This window comes from Antechinus flavipes, chromosome 2 (assembly GCF_016432865.1).
Source record: "Antechinus flavipes isolate AdamAnt ecotype Samford, QLD, Australia chromosome 2, AdamAnt_v2, whole genome shotgun sequence".
NCBI classification, from domain to species: domain Eukaryota; kingdom Metazoa; phylum Chordata; class Mammalia; order Dasyuromorphia; family Dasyuridae; genus Antechinus; species Antechinus flavipes.
The window spans coordinates 656714661-656732072 of NC_067399.1; the positions used below are offsets into that span (position 1 = coordinate 656714661).

The 17412-nt window shown below is 45.7% G+C and overlaps 1 protein-coding gene across 1 annotated transcript; it reads left to right on the forward strand.

Annotated features, from left to right (window-relative positions):
• Positions 1–417: 417 nt before the first annotated feature.
• On the forward strand, positions 418–17067 carry PBLD (phenazine biosynthesis like protein domain containing). The gene is made up of 9 exons (XM_051982577.1): positions 418–687; positions 9379–9478; positions 9895–9993; positions 11748–11857; positions 11943–11972; positions 12277–12365; positions 13084–13262; positions 15187–15249; positions 16621–17067. The coding sequence occupies exons 1-9, from the start codon at positions 604–606 to the stop codon at positions 16731–16733; spliced, it is 867 nt and encodes a 288-aa protein (XP_051838537.1). The 5' UTR covers positions 418–603; the 3' UTR covers positions 16734–17067.
• The last annotated feature ends 345 nt before the right edge of the window (positions 17068–17412 follow it).

Sequence of the window (17412 nt, forward strand, 5' to 3'; positions counted from 1 at the left end):
ATCAGTGCTTCCCGCACTGGTTCTTCGCTTGTTATGGAAATGCCTCGCCTTGGTCTCAGTTAAGTGGTGCAGCTAGAACCTCCAGGAGCGTGACCCGGCGAGAAATGGGGGATTCTTCGCGGGAGCGACTTCCCATAGCGAAGCCACTGTCAGGAGAAAGGCAGAGCCACGCCCCTTGCCCTCCGCAGAGCCACGCCCCTTGCCCTCCAGGGAGCCCTCGTGGAGTAGAGTCTTCAACCAAGTGGCCTCGGATCAAGGTCTACCCCGGGCATCCCCCAGCCGCGGATGCCCCGCCCCCAAACAGTGCGAGCTGCCTCCTGCCGCTTTCTGCTCATAACGGAACCGGGTAGCTCCGCCTTCAGATGGAGGGGATTTGGAGGAAAACTGTCCCGTAACTGAGCCGGCAATTAAGTGCGCGCCTTAAAAGTTAAAAAGAAAACTTTTTAGGAAGGCTAAATTAGGTCAGGTTGCCCTTCCATTTCTGGGCCAAAGGTCCTTTTTATGCAACAAGTGAATCATTAACGTGTTGGTTATATAACCAGCCACTGCTTTTCTTTCCGCCTGCTGTTTTGAGAGTTTTTAAGATACAACACGCCGAGGAAGATGCAGCTCCCGGTTTTTGTCGTCGATGCATTTACAAGGGAAGCATTCCGGGGGAACCCCGCCGCCGTTTGTCTCCTGGAAAATGTAAGTCGTTTTCTTTTCTTTTTGGGGGGAATATTTTCCCCAACTCCTCCCCCCTCCCTAAAAAATATCCCTTCCTGGGTGCCCGCCCGCCCTCGTGTTCATTATTTTTAGTGTCTGCACACCGGCTTGGATCCATTTTGATAAGGAATGCGCAGAGCTGGGCTGGAGGAGGGGACAATAACAAGAACAGGTATTATTAATAGGAGAATTGCATTGCAGTTTGTCTCCATCACACGGGGAATAACTGATCAAAATGGGACATTTAAATATAATGGGGCAGCCTGGTAACAAATGATAGTATGAAGAAGTCTGAGAAACTTGGGAGGGTTTGTATGAACTGATGTAAGGGACAGTGAGATGAGTAACAGTGGACCATGAAAATAGAAACAGGACAATACCTTTGACAAACTTCAGAGTTCTAGATCAGGATTTCTAGCTAGATCCATACGGAACGTCAGACGCCAGCCTCATTTACAGACGAAGAAACTACTGACCCCCAAACTTAGCTCTTAGTCAAACTAATCTGTTTGCTGTTTCCCATTTGGTGCCTTTGCAACACCCATCCCCCGCCCTGGACCACTCTTCCTTCTCTCCTATGGACCTTGGAATCCTGAGCTCCGGTGCCTTCAAGGCTCAGGTCAAAAAAGGAAAAATCTTCTTGAAAAGTCTTTTCTGATTCTCTCAGATAAGAGCAGTCTCCTCTTCACCAAAAAGTATTTAAATTGACGTTTGATATACTTATTGTTTCCCTTTGATTTTTATCTTTGTGTAGCCAATATTAATATTAGGAAGATATGGGCCATGTTGAGCCCATAATAAGTATTTAATGTATGTTTGCTGGATGAAAGAACGACCTTTGGAATTAACGTATAAATGTTTAACATCATTGCGCATTTATAACCTATACCTGATTGCTTAATGAAAGAGAGGAGGAAAAGGAGGGATAGAATTTGGAACTCATAACTTTAAATATAAATGTTTTAAACATTTTCAAAATGTAAATACTTATGTTTATTTGGGTTTTCTCATGTGAAAAGTTAAGTTCATAATAATTTAGCAAATAAACAGTTATCTAGGGAAAAAAGGATGCTTTTTGGAGGAAGGTTTTCAGAACATTTAAAAGAATATTATGATTAAAACTCTGGCATAAGGTTAGTAGCACAAGGATGGAGGAATTAGAAATTATAATTTTAGCCTTTAAAACCCTTCCTTTAAGATTTAATGAACAGATATTACTTGTTGTTAATCTGTTGTGCCCAACTTTTCCAGGCTCTTTGTTCTGTACTGTCCATGGGATTTTCTTGGCAAAGATACTAGATAAGTTTGTTATTTTTTCTATGGTGGATTAAAGCAAATGGAGATCACTACTCTCCCCCAAGGTCACTCAGCTACTAAGTATCTGAAGCCATATCCGAACTCAGATTTCCCTGACTGCAGACTCAGTGCTGTGATCCACTGAGCCATCTAGCTATCCCTAACGAATACATAGTGAATATCTATCATACATTCCCTGTTGTGGGGCATGGAAGCAAAGGTTGCATATATAATATAGTGTATATTATGTGTAGATGTATAAAGAGCTAATGATCTGAGTGGGGAGACTAGATTTAGCACAACAAACAATGCAGGACCATCTGTAATTAAGTGCAGCTAGGGGAGTCACAATTCCTGAGTTCCAGACAACCCTGCCATCTCCAAGAACCCTGCCGTTTGCTCTCACTTATATCTAAGAGCCAGGACCTCTCCCATGGACCGTGGGGTGATGGGAGGGTTGTTGTATTTCCAAATGGCCACAAGGTGGCAGCATTTTAAAACTTTCCTCTGCGTGGGAGTGATGCAATTTTACCCTGTACATTTCATCCATCCCGTGGTGATGGATTGGTGATCAATAAACAGGAGCCTAGCGGGGCAAACGTTAACTTCCTTTTGTAGGTCACAGTTTCTGGCCATTTCTATTAGAAAGAGCATTTGCCTCGCTTGTGAGAGCAGAGACTTGGGGAGATCTCCTTTAGAGGTCAAGGAGTCCAACCCTTTGTACAGACAAGGTAGGTGAGGTAACAGAAAAGGTGGTGAGTGCAAAGGAGGAGATCTGAGCCGGGGTCCCCGGCTCCAGATCCTGAACCCTTTCTGCTGGTCCCAGGGGTTCCCCGCGTGTGACGTCATGACTGTGGAAAGTTGCTCTGAATGAAAAATTCTCACCGATCCGCCCAATATTTTTTTTTCCCTTAGTTTGTATATGTTTTATGCTAAATGTATAGCATGTATACATAAAATGTATGTTTCCCCCGATGGAATATATGCTTTTTAAAGATAGGAGTCATTTGTTTTTTATCTTTGTATCTATGTACCTAGTACATGGTAGGTGCTTAATATGGGCAATTGGGGTTGTGTTAGTAAGTGGTAAGTGCCGGAAGCCAGATTTGAAATCAGGGCTGTACCCATTAGGCCATCTAGCTGCCCCTAAATAAGCATTTCTTAAGTGATCATCAGTTCTCAAGATTTAATTCTCCCTCTGACAGTTATAGTGCCCTTCCCTTCCAATTTTCCTCTTTATTTACTGTGGAGAGGTAACAATATTAATAATAATATTATTATTTATTAGGGCTTTGAGGCTTATAACATCTCCAAAAGCTTTTTATGATCTTTGACCCTATTATTCCCCAAAGAGTTCAAAGGAAAAAGGATCTTTAGGTATAAAACATTTATAGCAGCTCTTTTTGTGTAGTAGCTATCCCCTGTATTGGTGAATAGGGTTAAATCTAAATAAACAATTTTTTTTTTTTTTTTTTTTTTTTGCTGAGGCAGTTGGGGCTAAGTGACTTGCCCAGGGTCACACAGCCAGGAGGTGTTAAGTGTTTGAGGGCAGATTTGAACTCAGGTCCTCCTGATTTCAGGACTGGTGCTCTTTCCACTACACTAACTAGCTATTCCCAAAATAAACTTCTTAAACTTTTTTTACTTAACCCTTTTTGCTCAAGCAATTTTTATGTGATTTCTAGTATGTAGGTATATAAATCAAACATGATATCTATATATTATATTATGATAATAAACCATAATTTCATGACCTCATATTCAGACTCCATATGGGGTCAAGACCCACAGTTTAAAAAGTTTTGAAGTAAAGGAATATTATTGTGCCATAAGAATTGATGACAAGGGCCATTTCAGGGGATGCTGGGAAGACCTTTATGAATTGATGCAGATCCAAGTGAACAGTACCAAGAGAACAACTTTTATGATGACAACATTATAGTCAAAAATAACTTTGAAAGACTTGAGAAGTGATTGAAAAAAAGCCCACCACCCACCTCCAACAGGCTCAGTTCCGACCTACTTGAGGAGATCTGATTGGAGTGGTAAATTTTCAGTATAAGCATTCACACCTAAGAAATGGCAACTGCTACAGATTAGGGCTTGATTTCTTGTTTTGTTTATAGTCCAAATTTAAGATGACAAAAATGTTAATGATGCAGATTAAACTAAAAAGTGTATGGCTGTACATTTTCCCCCCAGAGATTCAGTTTGCTGTTAAACATTTACAAGTATACCACTGCCCATCCCCTGCTGGAGAAGTGATAGATTTTAAATGCAAAATGAAATGTATATTTTTGAATATTGGGGGGAATGTTTGGCTGGATTCTGCATATTTGTATTGAAATTTTCATTTATTTGTTCAGTGAGGGTTAATGGAAAGGAGAGATAAATGCCCAGAAGCAAACAGATAAATAAATCAAGGTTTACAAAATACTTAACATGCATTATCTTATTAGATTCTCACAACAAGGCATTGGGATGAGAAAGAAATCTCTAGTAGATTTCTGATGTCATCGATAATGTTAATTTATCTAAGCCTGCTCTAGACAGCTCATCCTGTTCTATCTTTGTCTACATCCTCCCATAACTCCACCATGGGGGAGTTCATCCAACATTCTAGTATTATCTTTCTCCATTTTCTAGATGAGAAAACTGAAGCTCAGGGAGTTGTGAGTTATCCAAGGTTGCTGTTTGTCCTTTGTCCTCTGGAAGAGGACCCTGACCTCAGGAAGGGGACGCCATGCCATGTAAATTGGATTTAAGGGAGGGAAGCCTGGGCAGAATCACTTGCCTCACTCTCCCCTCCAGAGCCATCTCGATGCAGGAATGCAGGCCCTGGGCCTTTTTAAACTAAGGTCTTTAACAGGTCTCAGTTGGATTGAGGCCATACCCATTCAGGGATTAAGGCAGATTGAGGCCATACCCATTCAGGGATTAAGGCCAGAAAAGAAAGGAGAAAAAGAATCTTTTTTTCATCTAGTCTAAAGACAAACAAACAAACAAAAAACAATCTGGTAGGGGAGACCCTTAGAGTGTCTGACCAAAACAGAAACAATTATTATTTACACTTACTCAGAGCCCAAATAACGGTCAAGGCTTGAGCTGGGACCTCTTGTTGATCAATCAATGGAAGCCAGAGTAATTTAGATTTTGAGGTATGGTCCTTAAGAAAGCCCATAAACCCCAAGATATCTTGCTAGTTTTCAGTAATCAAAACTTATATTCTTTTGGGCAGAAACCCGCAGGTAATAGTATGAGTCTGTATATGGACAGAGGGAAGGGAAGGGAAAATAAAGGAAAGAAGGAAGAAGGGAGAGAGAAAGAAAGGAAGCTGTTGCCCAACTGGCCAGTTCCAATTGGATTCCCCACGGGGCAGCTCCTGCTCTAACTGACAGAGGTCATTTATCCATCTCTTGAAGAGAATCATGACCTCAGGGAGGAGCTGCCATGACATACAGGTGAATTGGACTAAAGCCAGGGAGGATGGGGCAATTTCTCCTCCCTGTCCAAGGTCACACAGCTAGTAGGTGTCGCATCCCCCAGATCACCTGGTTCTCGAGCCCAGCCTTCTTTTAGCTGGACTGCATTGACCCCCATGTAAGATTTTGGGAAGGCCTGAGAACCTCTGATGCATCCTGGGAATCAGATGGATAACCAACTATGGCTCCTAACCTACCAGCTAGAATGGTTTAGACATTAAACCTAATGGGCTCAAATCAGATCCCAATGTAATTGGGAAATGTTTAGCATAATTTTAAAAATACAACATAAATCAGGTGAATTTGTGGTTTTCGAAGTCAATATGCTGCCTGCAGGAACCACGATAGCATTCTATTTGAGTTGGACACCATTTCTCTCAATGGCCCAATTTGTCTGTGTGCAAATGGCAGATAAACTCTGCTACAATTTGGAATGCCATTAAAGAGTATTTTCTTATTCAGAAAGGGTTGCCCCAAAGGGATGAGGACCAAGGCAGGATGGGAACGGGAGATCTAGGCAGACAAAGGGTCAAGCCTGAGAAGATTAACTTTGAGAAAAATTAAGAAACCAGGCTAGGATTCATGGGAACAAAGAATCAAAGGGCAGTTAGGGGTGAGGACCCCAGACCAAAAGTTCTAGGGTGCTGTGGTTCGGAACTATGTGTCACTGGGTCCGTTCATTCTTCCATTGAGTTCATAGGCACTTATTAAGTGCTAACTGTGTGCTGAGGTGCAAAGAATAGAACTCAATAGGCAGCAAGCTGCTTTCAGAAGTACTCCAGGCTTAATGAGCCAGACAGTGGCTTCAAAGGGTGAGAGGCCCTGAAGGAGGAGTAAGTCCTAAGGGCTCAGTTGGAGAGGACTGAAGGAATAAGGATCTGGACAGCTTCTGCGGGCTGTTAAGGACCAGTTGCAATATTGATAGACATTTTGGCACAGGAATCTTAGCCAGGCAAAAAGATATTGAGTTTTTCTACTGCTGGACAACAAAATGTAAAGGAATTCCTCAATTTAACCTTATGGGCAATGGGTGGATGCTGCTGATGCCGAATCAGGGAACATGTCTAGTGACTGTGGTCCAGGGGACAATGATTAGCCCACAGAGTTTTAGGGAAAGAGCTTGTTCTCCTTTTCCATGGCGCCTCTTCCAGAGTCCAGCAAAGAGAGAGTGACCCTAGCCAGCGAAGCCCATGGCCTTAGGAGACACTGCATCCAGCAGAGAACAGGTCATGGAGTCCAGTTAAAAAAGATGCATAAAAGATTAGGAGTCCAGTCCGGGAAGCTGGGACCCTGTAGGTCCAGGGCCGGGATTTCTGCTGGTCCTAGAGCTCAGGGTATCAGCTGCATCAGAGGAAGCTGGAGGCCATGAAAAGGGTGGCAAGCAGAGGAGCGAGCCTCCTGCAGAGATGGGGAGGAGTAGGATCAGGAGAGCAGAGGCTCTGCCAGGCTCAGCCCAGGAGGCAGGAGCCGTCCCTCCTCATGCATGTTCTGGTGATATCTGTGAGTCTTCCAGCTCATGCACTCTGTGCCTGTGTCTGCCCTTCCCCCTGACTCCATCTTCTTGTGGAGCAGATTTTATTGCTACTGTTCTCGTTGGACCATTTTAGCCAAAAACTGTACCTTTCATCAATGGATTCCCGTGTGCCGGTAGTTTATCAGTGGGGGCTTCTGACCTATGGCCGTGGGAGTGGGGACCACAGACACTAGAGGGACCTAGCCTGTCAGTGGGAGTCAGAGAAGTACGTCAGCGGGGATGCTACAGAGGCCAGGGAGAAGTTTCTTACATTCTGGGGTGTTTCCTTCTATCCCTTCCTCATTAGCTGCCAGTGATTACTGTCCCAGTTCCTTTTAACCAGTAAATATCCATGTTTCAATAAGCATGTTTACTGAGGAAATGTGCCGAGAGAAGCAGTGTAAACATTTCCTCCCAACAGCAAGGAGCAGCGGGTGGTGCAGTTTGACCAGAATGTGGACGGCACACACAGGGATGTCATGGAGAGGGGTTACCGAGGGCCTTAGGTGCCCGCCCGAGGAATTTAGAGGCGGTGGGGACGAAGTAATGTGGCCAGGTCTTTACTTTGGGAATTATAGAAATTGTGTGGGAGACAGATGGAAGAGGGCAAGCTGGGAACCAATGGAAAAGCTTTTTCAGTAGTCCAAGTGAGGGGTGAGACCCTGAATGAGCCGTATAATGGAGAGAAATGGAATTGATAATTACCAATTGGGTATTGTAGAGGAAGGAGAGGAAGGAGGAAGTCTGGAAGAATAGGGGTGTCCAATAAAAGTAGATAACGTTGAGGAAGGGTCTCTGTTTTCAGACTGAGAAATACCCATTGGACATCTAAAAGGAGATTTCTAACTCACAGGGCCTAGAGGATGGAAGAGGGAGGCCTGAATATGTGGGTTTGGAAGCCATTTGGAGGGAGGTGATCATTGGGATGGGAACTGGTGAGGTCACCAAGGGAGAGAAAATGGAGAGAGAAAACACCCACAAGAGAGTCCTGGGAGGTAGGGCAGGGATTATGAGCCAGCAATGGAGACTTTGAAGCAATGTTTAGGCAGGTTGGGAGTGAATTAAGGGAGGGTGGGGGTCAGTAATGTCAGATTCAAAAAGGGATGATGGCGGAGGAAAGGCCATCAGCTTAAAAAGTTAGGTGAGCAGATGTACATAACTGTGCACTTTCAGGAGTTGGGGAGACAGAGTGCGTGAGGAAGAAAAGTGAGTAAACAGTGAAGAAGTGGGATAAGGGAAGAGAGGTAGAGAGCAATATTTTCAGGGCTGGCTGAAGGTTTTTAAAGAAGGTATGTTTGTAGACATGGGGGAAGGAGCTACTGACCAGGAAGCGATGGATGATGAGGGGGATGTTGGCCAGTTATGGTGGCTTCCCAAAGGGGCACACAGTCATATGCCACAAGCCATTCCCTCTCTTATTGATCACCCAGTTTACTTGTAAAGACAGCCTGTTAAACGGATGTAGCCACCCACTTTGGTCCAAGGCAGGTCACCTGGGGATTCGCTCCCACCAGGCTCAACTGCTTTCAAACGGAGTGATCGCCAGGCACTGGGCCTGTGGCAGATGACTTTTCTGACCTTCAAAGCTCACAAGCTTGCAGACCGGTCTTTGCCATCTGAGAATTCCTTCTCCTAAACCAGGAAAAAAAGATAGCACAGAGACAGAAACCAGAGGAAGGCAGCGTGTTCGCAGCATTCTTTGCCGCGCGGAGGCTTGCAGCCTTCATTGCCTCCTGCCTTGAAAGGAGCCAGGCAGGAAAGAGAGAACATGGTTGGGTGATTGGGGGCTCTTGTCTACACACTCAGAAGCCCCTCAGAAACCTTTCCTCCACCTCGTGGTAAGTGGAACAGAAACGGTCATGGAATCCCGATCTGGAATCCCCACGGGGAACGCTGCTCTCGGCTCTCCTCAGCCAGTTCCTTGTTCCATATAAAATGCGATGAGAGGGCTGGACCCGACGGCCCTAAGTTCTGTGTCTGTGATCTTAAAGTTCCTTCTGTGTAAAGCAGGGGCAGGCTGCACTCGGTGCTCCCCGATTTCCTTGCTAGCCCTCGCTCCATGCTTCTGCTCTTTGGAAAGAGGCTCTGGCATTCTTCCCATAGAATGTCTGTGTCTGGAATTCCCTAGCAATATCTCCCCTAGAATCTTTCCAGGCTTCAGTGGCTCTTACTCTTTTGAGGGGTAACCTTTTACCCATCCTTCCCCTCCTAAGTCCAGTGCAGATCGCAGCCCGCTAGTGCATCTGGTACCAAGTGAAAGGATTCTTCTCTATATAATTTCTCTGCTTCACCATTTCTTTACTAATTATGGTATTATTGCACATGGTGTCCGATACTGAGGAAACCTGATGGGTATTTTCTGGACCCTCCCTCCCGATTTAGGAATTGGATGAAGAAACGTACCAGAAAATTGCAAGAGAAATGAATCTTTCTGAAACGGCTTTTATCCGGAAGCTACATCCGTCGGACAACTTTACCCAAAGTAAGCAAGTTTTTATAGTCTTGGAGCAACTTTATCTTGTAGAGGACTTAAGATGTGGAAGAAAAATAGGTAGTTTTTTTTTTTTTTAATGTGGATATTGAATTGTAGAAGTGAAGGAATTCCCTTAAAATTCATCTCTTGGGGAATCATCTTGACAATTTGTCATATGCTCTTGATGTTCCTCTGAGCTATAAAAAAAGAAAAAAGGTTCAGTCTCGTAGTATTGTGGTTCTTAAGTTCTAAATAATGGACAGACTTTTTTAAGTGTTTGTCTTAGCTTTTTTCCTCCTTTAAGAACATTTTCCTGGCCCAAATGCATCTTGGGAAAATCTTTAGAAAACAGCAGCAGAAATAGGTGAGATTGTCCTGAGCTGAGTTCACTGAATCACTAACTTTCTTTTTCTTTTTCTACAAAGGTTCCCGCTTTGGGCTAAGGTGGTTCACACCAGCGACTGAGGTCCCTCTCTGTGGTCACGCTACATTGGCTTCCTCAGCCGTGTTGTTTCACAAAATAAGTAAAGTATCTTCATTCTCTCTCTCTCTCTCTCTCTCTCTCTCTCTCTCTCTCTCTGTCTGTCTCTCTCCTCTCTTTTCTTGTCTCTTTGAATCTTTGTCTCTGTCTCTCACACACACTGTTCATTGATCCCTGAAAGCGACAAAGAATCTTGGAGTAAGAACGATCCGCGCCAGCTCCTCGTTCAGCTCCGTGACTGATATTTATTGAGGTTTCGTGGAGTGAGAAGTGCAGTTCAGGGTTGGGCCAAGAACACAAAGAAACGGGCCTTCCCTTGAGCCACCTGAGGCTCAATTAAGAATTTATTAAGTGCCTCTTTGGGCCAGGCCCCAAGCTGGGCTCTGGGGACACAAAAACAAAAGACACAGCAATTCTCATGGGAAGACGAGCACTTAGGGGAAAAATCAGGCAGGTTCCGGCCCATCTTGTCCTTCTCAGGTAACTCACAGAACCTCAAATGGGCAAATCAGAACCAGGTGGAATGAGGAAATTCAAGAAGGGTTTCTAGGAGACTCTGGGCAAGGCTAGACACGGCAGTGAGGAAAGCCTGGGTTCATGTCCCACCTTGCCCAATTATTGGCCATGTGATCCTAGGCCAGTCACCTCATCGCTGTCTGCCTCAGTTTCTGCATCTGTGAAATGGGGATAACAGCTGCCCCCTCACATCTAGGGCAGCGAGGTGGCACTGCAGAGCACAGAGCACCAGGCCCCGAGTTAGGAGGACTCCTCTTCCTGAGACACTTAGTGTGTGACCCCTAGCTAGGTCACTTTGTACATGTCACGTTGTAAAATGAAAGTGGTAAATGCTCTGGTGACTTTGCCAAGGTCACCCTGAATGGGGGTCACAGAAAGTTGGGCACCATGAGGCTGTTGGGAGATGATCAGGTGAGGTGTGATGATGATGGAGAGGATGAAGATGATGTTGGAGAGGATGAAGATGATGAAGATGATAAATGATGCAGGTGAAGAAGAGGATGATGGAGATAAAGGTGATAGTGATGATGAAGAGGAGGAGGATGAAGACAAAAGATAATGGTGAGGATGATGAAGAATAGGATGATGAAGATAAAGATGATGATTTTGCTGAAGATGAAGATGTCTCTAACTCTCTCTGGCTCTCGGTTTCCTTACCTGAAATGAGGGGCTTCGTTGAACTAGCTCTCGGGTCTCTTCCATAACGAAGTCCCGTATTTCTAGTTGCAGAGAAGGCATTATGGGGGCTTAGAGAAGGGAGGTACGTCTCCTGGCTGGCGATGGAGGGAAATCTTTGTGAAGGAATTGGGGTTCGGAGGGGTCTTTGAAGGATGAATAGGGATCAGTTGGAGCTCAGAAGGAGGAGGAGAAGAAGAAGGGCATCCAGGCAGAAGGAAAAGAATGAGCAAAGAAAAGAAACAGACAAGTGCAACCATGAGCAAAATGGTGAGTCAGAGCTAGCATTTATATAGCACCTACTGTGTGCCACACTGCTGAGCTCTTTAAATTCTCATCTAACTTGATCCTCACCATAACCGTGTGCGGCAGGAGCTATTTTTACACCCATTTCATGGATGAGGAAACTGAGGCAGGCAGGCTAGGTAATGTCTGAGGCAGGATTTGACCTTGGGTCACCTCTTTCTCCACAGAGCCTGGGTAGACACCCAGCTGCAAATGAAGAATTAAGAAAAACTGAAAAGACAGTCACTTATGGCAAAAGAACAAAACATTTTTTCTTGTATCTTGATTTTTTTCAATTAAAATAGTTTTTTATTTTGGCAGAAAATGTGAATCAGACGGTAACTTTCGTCACTCTGAGTGGGGAGCTGAAGGCCAGACAGGCAGAAGACGGAATCGTCATGGATCTGCCCCTGTATCCGACACAGCCCAAGGTTGGCTGCCCGTTGGCTGTGGGCATTGTTTGGGCGCTGAGTGCGGCACATTTTTAATGGGATCTGTTTGTGTTTTTTGATCTAGGATGTTAAGGAAGTCCAGGACTTAATCAAGGTTGGTTCTCAACTTGAACTCGCAGGATGAGCGTGACTCATTATTCCTTACGCACAGATTTGGGAACGGTAAATGCAATCTCGGCCAGTCCGGATCCTGAGATGGGCTTTGTAGACTTGGCCAGATGGTCACAAGGGCCTAAAAAACATGAAGAATCCCTGGGCCGAGTTCAGGAGGGAGCAGCCCAGAGGGACCTCGGCGGCCCTCGGACCCCTGACCTTCCTGGTCCCCTGGGTCCCCGGGGCTGTGAAAGCTGAGGGTGGCCAGGGAGCGACTCACTGAGGAGCCTGTGTTTCTTCACCAGGGGGCTCTGTGCAACGTACGGGTGCAGGACGTGCGTTATTCTCCAGACACCAAGAAGCTGCTAGTTCGCATCGATGATTCCTATGGAAGGCAAGTCTCCCTCCAGGCCTGATTCTAGGGGATCTCTGGCCTCCTCCTTCACAGACTCTCCATAGGGATACACCTAACGGGCCAGAGTTTTTGTTTTGCTTTGGGGGGTTTTCAGCATTTTCTGGCTACCGGTGCTCTATTTTGGGGCAGTGACCCATTTTCAGGTGGCGAATGAGTTTGATGTCACTGCACATAGGCCATCATCGGCCCTGTGCCCTGGCTGCTTACTGACCTTGCATTGTCCTTTGCGTAAATGACCCATGACTTGTGAAAAGCAATTATGATTTATTGCCACAAACACATTTCTAGTGATGTAAGCACATTTTGGACTGCTTCGTTTCCAAATACTTCCCCTCCGTCTTTGCCATCCCTTTGACCACCAGAAGTTCTTTATTCAGGAGAGAAGATCTCATTCTGTCCTTTTCTTTCCCCTCTCTCTAAGGGGGGATGTAACAAGTAAGGGAGGAATAACCAATTGTGTAGGTTTAATTAATTAAATTCATTGTTAATTTAATTAATTTAATTGATTAAAATATAGTATTTATTTAGTGTTGTTTATTATATATTTATTTATATTAAATATTGTTATTTATTATATAAAAGTAATAATTATAATAATAAATTACAATTAATTCATTAATTAGTTGTGTGAGTTTAATAGGTCAGAGGTTGGCAAGGGTGTGAAATGTATGATGATGTTTCTTAATCCTTCCACAAGGTCCTTCCTGGAGAACCTGGAAGTGAACGCAAGCAATCTGACACAGGTGGAAAATACAGGGAAAGTGAGGGGACTCATCCTCACCCTGAAAGGAGAGGGGAGTGGAAAGCCTCAAGGTTACGACTTCTACTCCAGATATTTCGCCCCCTGGGTCGGCGTGGCGGAAGACCCTGTCACAGGTGCGTTTGTGTTCAGAGGTGGGGAGTGGGCAGCCGGGGCTCCCTCATTAACGGGTCCTGACAGGTCAAGGAGCAGCCGCTTCCTGGGTGGCCATCCGGGGGTGCTGACCGCTCTGGACACGGACAAAGGCCGAAGCCGGCCGTCGGATCTCCCCCAGGTCTTCTCCCTCCTCCCTGCCCCCTTTGCCCGACCCACAGATGGCGCTTTAGTGTTGGCTTGTGGGTGAACTCAAGTCCATCTTTCCCTGCTGTGAATCAGCCCTAGTCTCCCTGACAGGGTTTGTTTCTTGGAGCAGAGAGGAAGAATTAATAACTGATTGTGGACATGAAGGTTGAAACGCGAGCCGGTGAGGGGGATGGAGAAACAGAGATGGGGCGGCTTTGCTGCTGCTCGCCCGCTGGAAGAGTGGGAGTTCGGGGCTGTCCCTCCCCATGTCGCCCGCCCATTCTTCCCCCTCATCCTTGTACACTGAGCTCAGACCACCTCTCGGGAAGCTCTCCTGGTGCCTTGTGGGGGAACCTCCCTGTCTGGCCCCGGAGTACCGGTGCAGGCTGCGAGCACGGGGCTCCCCTGCTCCTGGCAGTCAGGCTGACTTGGTTTCCCCCCGCCCCGACCTTCATCCTCCCCTTCAGCGGCTGCTGCTCCCAGGTCTTGTTGTCGGTCAGTCCTCGGCCTTCCAGGCTTCCACTGAGACCCCGCTTCTGGGCCTCCCGAAGCCTTTCCTGATTCTATCCCCAGTTAATACTGTTTCTCCTCAAATCAGTCTGTTTGCCTTGGATTTATTTTGTATTAATTTCTCTGCTCTCAGTGGGAGGAAGGATTAATTAGCACTTGCTGGATTGAAGTGAATTGGTCTCCCTTCTCTAGGCCTGGTTTCCTCCTGTGTAAAATGGGACCAAATTTCTCAAAGTCCTTCCCTGCTCCTGCTCCTCCTAGAGCAGGGCCTTGGAGGCCCCTCTCACTGCTCCAGAATTGGGGGCAACAATATTTGGGCTGTTTGTCCCCTCCCGCTCCCCCTTCAGAGCCCAGGAAGCTATGACTCCTGAGACTGGGAACCAAGGGAGGCCCGGCCAAAGGCAGGCAAACATCAGGAGCTGGCCTGGGAATGGGGGGCCAGGGCCAGGCGGGCAGGACCGAGGGCCGCTCCCCCAGGGGCAAAACACAGGAAGGAGGCGTTTGTTCCGTGGAGCTCAGCAATGAGGCAGTTTGAAGGACTCAGGAAAATACTCACAATAAGAACAGAAGCCTCCCTGGCAAGCAGCTCCCTTCCCCTGGGGAAGGGTCCTGGCCAGCAGACGGAGAGGCTCCCAGCCTCAGGAGTCATAGCTTCCTGGGCTCTGAAGGGTCTCAGTCTCTCCCGTGCATCTCGGCATTTATCCAAGGGATAGTTTTCTGCTAAATGTTCTTTTTTCAGCCCCTTTCAGCAAATAAAATGTTAATTGGTGAAAGATAGGTTTGGAATGAGGAGAAATGTGGACAGGAGGAGGTTCTTTCATGGCAGAGACAGATGGGAGAGCTCACTGGCATTTCTTCCACTTCTGACCCAGCAGGGGCCAGACTGGAAAGTCTTCAGACTTCTTGGGACCCAGTTTTGGTGAATGAGCCCGTCTTGTCCGGCCTTTCAAATCCCACACTCTTGGGATATCCCAGACTCTTCTGTCATGTCGTGCTCACTAATCCATTTGTTTCTATGTAAATACTAAATATAAACGTGAGCTCTAATTCCTCAGCTAACATAAGTATCTGCTGCTCACCGCTCACTCGGGCCCGGGGATGGGGGACGATGCACCTTGGGATCATTGGGACCCAGTTCTGTCATGGGAGGATTGCTCTGGCCCCGGAGCCTGCCGAGGCGGGTCCTGTGGAACCCCCAGCTGCTCCCCAGCTTCAGGAGGGTCACGGAGTCTCTCTGCTTCTGACTAGGGTCTGCCCATGCCGTGCTCAGCAGCTACTGGTCGCAGCAGCTGGGAAAGAAGGAGATGCGGGGTAAGAAACTTCTCCTGTAACTGCTGACTTTGGCCCGGTTTCTGTCCAGTTTTATAGTTAATTCTACTTATAGTTATCTATCACTCCGGGTCAATCAGCAAACAGAATCAGTCCTTTAGGAAGTTGGGAAGCCAGCCATTAACCTCAAGGACAAAACAAGACAGTTCCTGAACTCAAGAAGCTAACATTCTGTTAGAAAAGATGGCAAATTCACAAATTTGGAAATCTTGAGTTCAAATGTAACCATAGACACTTACTGGACAAGTCACTTAAAATGGGGATGATAAAACCTGCTTCCTAGGGTGGTTGTGAAGATCAAATGAGATAATAAATGTAAAGCACTTAGCGTACTGTTTGGCAAGTAGTTAGCGCTGTATAAATGTTAGCCATTATTATTAAGCAAAATAGATACTTGGTAAGTTTTTTTTAAAGGGGACAAGGGGACATGAGCCTCCGGGGAGTGATCACAAACATGAGATAATAAAGGGTATCTGGAGTATTTTTTGCAAAGATTTTCACTTTAAGGTCATTCTGTGGGTCCATATTGTGACCAAGTCCAAGCATCTTCCTGAAAAGGTCAGAATTCCTCTGTCCGGAGCAGTGGAAAGACTAGTGAACCAAGAGTCATGAGAGCTGCATTTTAGTCTCTGCTCCGTCCCTACTTGCCCATGTGACTTTGGCCATGTAACTCCATCCCTTTGGGCCCAAGTTTCCTTAGTGACATTGGGGATTAGGCTGGACAACCTGTATTGACACAGAGGCTATGTGTTGCAATGGAGAAAAATGGGAAGAACCACTAGATTTGAGGCTGAAGAACCAAGCTTGAACCCTGAGACTTTGTCGGAACCTCTCTAGAGTCTTGCTTTCTTCACCCATAGAATGGGACAGAAGGCGGGGTGGGATGATCTCCAAGGTCCCTTCTAGCTCTAAATCTTAGATCCTGACTTAAAGAGCTTGAGTATTATGGAGGGAGTCGGGGCACAAGTCCTGTCTATGAGACAGCAGTGTGATGGGGAAGGGGGATGCTTTGTGCACATTATATGGATGATTGAAAAGGAATCTGTGGGGTGGAGGCTCCTGACCTGGGGTCTGCAAATTCCCAGAGAGTCTAGGAATAGATTTCAAGGAAGTCCATGAACTTGGAAGAGAGAAAAAGACTATCTGTTTTCATTAATCTCTAACTGAAATAGAGCGTTTCCTTCTATTATACATATAAAAAACTTTTGAAAATGAAAAAAATCATTCTCAAGAGAGGTCCATAGCACAAAAGAGGTCATGACCCTCGGAGCAGGATCATAAGAGTGACGTCTTACTAATGACCAATGAACTAAAAAGTAGGTAGTGGCGTGACTCATTTTATTTTCTCTGTAGCTTTCCAGTGTTCTCGCCGTGGGGGAGAGATGAAGGTTTCCTTGCAGGATGGTGGAAGAATTGACATTACTGGTCAGACAGCTTTGGTTCTGGAAGGGAAGCTGACCATTTGAAAGTCACCATGTCAAGAATTATTACTTCTGGTCACTTTTGCATAGTTGCTCTGTACAGTTTAAATACAGATTTAAAAGGAACCTGATTGGTGTAATGGGCCCATTTGAAAATTATCAAATGAAAGATATAAATTTTAAAACTAATGGGAAGTGTGAGAGTGCCAGAAAGGGTTGCCATCTCCAGTGTGGTGACTTGAAACAAATGTAATGTCCTAATCTCAATCAAGGTGCATCTAATGCAAATTAAATTGTGAGCTCTTTGAAGACGGGAACTGTCTTTTGCCTCTTTCTGTACCCCTACTAATTTAATAAATATAATGGAGTAAAATTTCAATCTTGTGTAGCTGTGATGTCCATCCGCGCCACTGACTGGAAGGGCTGGATCATTCTCTTGAGGGCATTGCCCTCCACCTTCAGTGCCTCAGGGGACCGGGACGGCTTTCCAGACATGGCAGGGTGGTGCTGAGGTACTTAGCAGTGCTGAGATTCAGTGGAGAGACAACTGAATCTGAATGGAGAAGATCCACCTTCAAACCTTGACTCGGCCATTTATTACCTTTATAACCTGGGCAAGTCATTACCTCTCTCGGTCTTAGTTTCCTGTCCCGAGATATTTGGACTATATGAAGCCCTTTCAGCTCATATCGATGATTCCAGTTACATTTGTGATTTTTATGAA